This window comes from Lynx rufus, unplaced genomic scaffold (assembly GCF_022079265.1).
Source record: "Lynx rufus isolate CCGP_SWC_20201006 ecotype Redwood Valley unplaced genomic scaffold, mLynRuf1.p SCAF_19, whole genome shotgun sequence".
Taxonomy (NCBI): domain Eukaryota; kingdom Metazoa; phylum Chordata; class Mammalia; order Carnivora; family Felidae; genus Lynx; species Lynx rufus.
The window spans coordinates 3492302-3498301 of record NW_025814833.1 but is presented as its reverse complement, the minus strand read 5'-3'; the positions used below and the strand labels follow the sequence as shown (position 1 = coordinate 3498301).

General features: G+C 37.4%; 1 protein-coding gene across 1 annotated transcript in view; it reads right to left on the bottom strand.

Annotated features, from left to right (window-relative positions):
• Positions 1 to 4363: 4363 nt before the first annotated feature.
• TBC1D8B (TBC1 domain family member 8B) overlaps positions 4364 to 6000 on the bottom strand; it is a 55937-nt gene continuing 54300 nt past the window's right edge. Inside the window, exon 21 of the mRNA XM_047082113.1 lies at positions 4364 to 4759. Within this exon, the coding sequence (XP_046938069.1) occupies positions 4364 to 4759 (396 nt within the window). The remainder of the gene's footprint in view (positions 4760 to 6000) is intronic.

The window sequence follows — 6000 nt, the reverse complement described above, 5'->3', positions numbered from 1 at the left end:
CGGGGATAATTTGCTTGTGTTGCTTTGAGGGATCCAGTGCTACAGAGCTCCCAGTGTCACATGTATCAATCTTACTTTAAATAGCCAAAGAAATGGATTATGGTTGGTAAAAGCAGAAAAAAAAAACTTATTGAACTGTTAAGCTCATGGATCCACTATGAAGCTCCCCCCACCCAAAAGGGAGACTAAAGTCTGGGCATCCAAAAGCACTTTAAGTCCCACCTCAGAACCAGAGTGTTAATGTGAAGATGCCGCTACTGCCACCAGAATGTATTCTCCACTTTCCATCCTGCTCTGAGATAGATTAAGAAATTCCAGGCAGATGCACCTCATTAATCAATCCTTGGTCACGTGGCTACATGAGGTAGGGATTCTGGGAAAGTAAACATCTGGTCTTTTACATGGTGGGCAGAAAACAAGTGGTTGTTGGGTGGAGCGTGGATGTGACTATAAACAGCATGAGGGAGTTTTGGGGGACAATGGAACTGTTCTGTATTCTAATTGTGGTGATGGTTACAGGAATATATACCTGTGTTAAAATTTATAGGCGTGTACAGCAAAAATAAGTTAATTTATTGTATGATAATTAAAAGAAAACCACACAACTATGGCCTCATGACTAGTTGCAGAAATGAGGACTACATTAGCTACCCTTAGTTTCTCCCTTTTCCTTTAAGGTACACAATTATATATAACAATCAGTTTATTTCCCTACTTTTCCTCTACTGTTTTATATAATGTGAGTTTAATGGTAATTACCTTTTTAGTTCACATGTTACAGGATATCAAGGTGGGATCGGGATTGAATTAGGACAAGTGGATATCACTCATCTATGGATCCAAACGACCAATAGAAACTCGAAACTTCCCTTAGGAGACAGAATTAATGTATTTTTGTTTGAGGATTTATGTTATGACAGGCAGCAGCCTGCCATTGATGCTATTAGCTGTTATGTGTGAGTATTTGAAGAAGGGTACGATGCATGGTAAAGAGGTAGATAACACAGGTGCTTGTAGTGGACAGACTCTATGGTGCACTCCCTATGATCCCTGATTCCTGGTATACATGCCACTGTGTAATCTTCTCCCCTTGAGAGTGGGTAGGACCTGTGATTTCTCTTTAACCAACAGAATATGGCAAAAGGGATGAGATTATCACCACTGTGAGATTACATTATAGAAGATACTCTCATTCTAGAGACACTCTTTACTAGACTAAGTGGCCATTTTGGGAAAGCCAAGGCAAGGAACTTTGGGCAGCCTGAAGAAGTTGAGGCAGATGCTAGGAACTGCGTGAAGCCTCTAGTTGCTGAGGACAGCCTCTAGCTGACTACCAGCAAGAAGCTGGGGCTTCCAGACCTATAACCATAAGGAAATAAATTTTGTCAAAAGCCTAAGTGAGCACAGAAGTCAATTCTTCCCCAGTTGAGCCTCTACATGAGAACCAGCTTGGCTGACTCCTTGGTTGTAGCCTTGTGAGAGCCTAAACCCAGCACGTAGCTAAGCTGAGCCCAGAGTTCTAACCCACTACAATGGTGAGATTAATAAATGTGTGTTGTGGTAATTTGTTACACAGCAATAGAAAACAAATACGGTGCTCAACGTCCATTCTAGCCTCTCAATGTGCCTTCTTGTATTGCAGAGGCGAAAAAGCTAAAAGGGTATTTTCCAGATTCCCTTGCCACTAGGATTCTGGATACATTATAGGCCAATCACATGCATACTCGTGAGACTTGAATAGCTGAGGGGAGGTAAAGGCTATGCTTGCTTCTGCCATTTCTGCTGGTAAACATGGTTGTGAAGATGTTTTCTTGCTCTATTGTAATTTAGTCACTAGTTTGTGGGTGGTGAGAAGTGGGATGGTTGGCATCTCTGTTGCTGTGTAAATCATAGCAGGTGGGGCATGGATCTGTAAGTAGCAGCTGTAATGTTGGCTTTTCATCATGGTAGCAGGAAATAGTTTCCTAATTGTAGAAGAATTAGCAACTCCCTTGGTGGCCTGGTTCTGTGGTATAGTTTTGGAAGTTGTTCTTGAAAGCTCAATTTAGATCAGTCCTCTTGATAATTCTGTAAGCCACTTAATGTCTGGTAATAAATCTTTTCCTGCCTTAACTAAACTAATTAGAGTGAATTCTGTTCTCTGCAACCTAACCTTAACTAATAAAGGATAGAAGTCCTCAAGTGATAACTAAGTATAAACAAAAATACATCATAATAAATAACAGTAATATCTTTAAGCAAACAATTTTTCATGTTTACTGTAATAATTTGTAATATTTATTTTTATAAAGTAAAGCCACGTCATAACATTTAATTTAATGCATAAGGTATAATGCAGCGGTTCAGTTTAACACAACTACATAAGATTTTTAATATTAAGAACTCATTTTCTTAACAAGGTAGCAGCTATAAAACTATGTAGTCATCTTATTTCTCCTGCAGACTCAGAAAATAAATGTTTGCCTTTTTAACTTGCATTTATAATCATTTTACAATTCAAAAATCTAAGTATTCAATTTTAATGAATATAGGCTAAAACACAATACTAGTAATCTTTAATATTCTGACTTTTTAAAATCATATCAAATATTAATAACATATGCTCTTAGAAAGTATCTTTTTTGTAAATATAACTGACAAAATATTCAACAAAGTATGTGCAACAGTGCCTTTGTATATAAGCATAGAGCCTTATGTCTTTAGAGTCTATGTAGTATAATTTAACAATCATTGCAAAATAACAGATGTATGATAGTTTATGTATAAACTATTAACCAAAGTCTAAAATTTGAACACATTTCAGCAAATCATTTCTGAGAAAAGGCATAGATGCTTATTTACCAACTCTGTCTTTAGGTGATAATGTTCTAGAAAAGGTTAACCAAATCATTTTAAAGATAACACTAGTAAGTGTTTGGCCAAGCCCAATTTATGAAATTTTCAAAGGGTCAATTAAAATTCTTGAATCTCTTTGAAAATAACATATTCTGTGGTGATGAAACCCTTTGTGTTAGGCCTTGTTCACAGTGGACTCTTGTCAAAGGCTGACTTATACCAATTCCTTCCAGAAAGGGAGAATGTCTTGGGTTACTCTAAAGAATTTCTGCTCTTTTATTGTTTCACATCTGAAAAGTCAAAGGGCTTAAAACCAAAGCCTTTTGTGAAGAAAGAAGCTCCACTGGATAACTTCTCCCCATAATTTCCTAAGTCGATTTATTAATAAATTGCTCTTGTCAAAAACAGCACAGAAGATTGAACAGGTATGGTTTGCTTGTCTTTTTTTCTTTAAAATGCTAACAAAGCCCATTATCTCTAAATGGACTTTCACTGTAATGACTGAAATATAAGCAGCATAAAATACTGAAATTACACATCTAAATCAGATAGATGGTCAAAACTTTTTAAACAGACACCAGCAATTACCTTAACTATCATTAAACATAAGTACTTTATGAACTTGCCAGACTAAAACAGTAATTCAGTCTATCTTATGTAGCTTAAAACATGACTGGTGAAAATTCAAAATCTACAGCTAGAACCAAAGCAGTCACAGCTACTCTGAGACAAATGCCACAAACAGCAGTGTTTCAAGTAATTGCTCAGTCTAATGAGACACCTATATACTTAACTGAATTGTTTCTTAACCCTTCTGAAGAGACTGGCTTTATCTGGCTTAAAATTAAATCCAATATTGTTTCTCCTTATATGTGCCCAGAATTTTGGACTTGTTCTTGACTTGTTTTTATCAGTCAGCAGCTGCTGAACTGCTCAGGTAGGAAGAATGTAGAAGTTACTAAAAAAAACATTATTAGAAAAATGAATGAGATTAACTTCAAAAAGTTAATATTATTTCAGTTTGATAACTTGAAAATGAGGTCCCCATATGGTAATCACTTAGATAATTAAGGCTATAGATCTAAGAGCCTGGATTTCTAAAGCATCATAATAGGAACTGAGGCAATCTGGAAAGTAGGGTTTATCAGATGACATGGCAGCATCACTAACACTCAAACATAACATTACATTTTCAAAATCATCACTAATCCATATGTAAACAGCAGCACAAACTAGTAATTTTCTTACTAAAAGTGATACGGTAGTGCCCTCTGGTGGTAACATTTAGCATATTCCCCTGATACTACATATCATGTGAACTATAAAAAGTTCCTTTGTAATGGAGAATATCAAAAATTAGAGATTACCACAAAGAAATGAATCATTGTGCTTCCACATATCTTTTTTTAAACCTTAAAACATATTGGTAACAAGATAAATCCCTGATTCCTATTCCCAAGAATTAAGCTGAAAGCTACAGGAATCTTAGTAAACTTGTCTATGACAGGCAATTCCTGTTAAAAGAGATTTACATCTTGGTTCTGAAACTTAACTGAGAGGTTTTTGCATTTTCGAGTTTCACTTTTACATCTATGGGTTTCTCAAAAAACCTCACCAAAGCTGGTTCATTCAACAAAGACGCAAGAATCTGTTCAAATGCAAATGACCACTGAGGTTCTTCCCTCAGAGAGGAGGGATCTTTCTTCAAGTGGCTCTCTGTTTTCCCCTCACTGGGTCCTCCAGAAGCACAGGCTGTACCAGAGAATTCTTTGGCTGATGCTGTAGGGCTATGTAGTTTCCTTCCAACTTCTTCCATCCTGAGCAAAAGGCTAGTTACAACAGCAATGGCTTGATATAACGACTCTTCTTCAGGGTCCCCATGAAATAAGTTATACAGAGTCTTTGAAAACTGAATGAATTGTGACTGAAAGACACAAGTTAGAAATACCACGTTTGATATTACATTTAGCAAAAAGAAAGAGAACTTAGAAGTAAACAGTCTCTTTTTTGGAATTTGTACTATTTAACCTTCACCACAGAAGTTACAAAAACTAATGATTAATCTCCAAAAAAATCTTGGTTCTAGAAAGATGGGTATGAACCATGCAAGAAAATTCCATTTAAGTTTTCTTATGTGTTGCCTAGTAGCAGTACGTTGTATATGTATATTATATATATAATAATTCCTGGGCAACTTACCTACCAGTATTCCCTCAATGTTAGGTGGTTCTTAAATAGGCAAATTCTCCTATTTCCCCACATGCGAATCGTTCATTCATTGACCAATCTTTTTAAAAAATGTTATTTATTTTGGGGCACCTGGGTGGCTCAGTCGGTTGGGTGTCCGACTTTGGCTCAGGTCACGATCTCACTATCAGTGAGTTCGAGCCCCACGTTGGGCTCTGTGCTGACAGCTTGGAGCCTGGAGCCTGCTTCAAATTCTGTGTCTCCCTCTCTCTCTCTGCCCCTTCCCTGCTCGTGCTCTGTCTCTCTCAAAAATAAAATTAAAACATAAAAAAAAATTAATGTTATTTATTTATTTTTGAGTGAGACAGAGAGCAGAGAGGGCAGAGAGGGAGAATCCCAAGCAGGCTCCGTGTTGCCATCACAGAGCCCAAGGAAGGGTTTGAACCCATGAACTGTGAGACCATGACTTGAGATGAAACCAAGAGTGGAACGTTTAACCGACTGAGCCACCCAGGTGCCCCAACCGATCTTTTTTTTAAGTTTATTTATTTATTTTGAGGGAGAGAGACAGTGCACGCAACAGCATGAGCACAAGTGGGGGAGGGACAGAGGAAAAGAAAGAATCCCAAGCAGGCTTCATGCTCAGTGTGCACAAAGCTATACACAGGGCACAATCTCACAACCCTGAGATCATGACGTGAGCCGCCGAAATCAAGAGTGGGATGTCTGACTGAGCCACCCAGGCACCCCTCATTAACCAATCTTAACAAAAGGCTTAAGGATGAGTTTTCCTTGATCTCTCCAAAGGGCTAGAATGGGCAGCTCAAGTAGGACAACAAATTATGGAAGAATGTTTTGGGAACTATGTAGTAGTACAAGGTAGTGCTACAGAGCCCATTTAGACATGTTTCTCTTTATGTATTATTATTATTATTCTTTTTTAATGTTTATTTTTTGAGAGAGAGAGAAAGAGAGAGA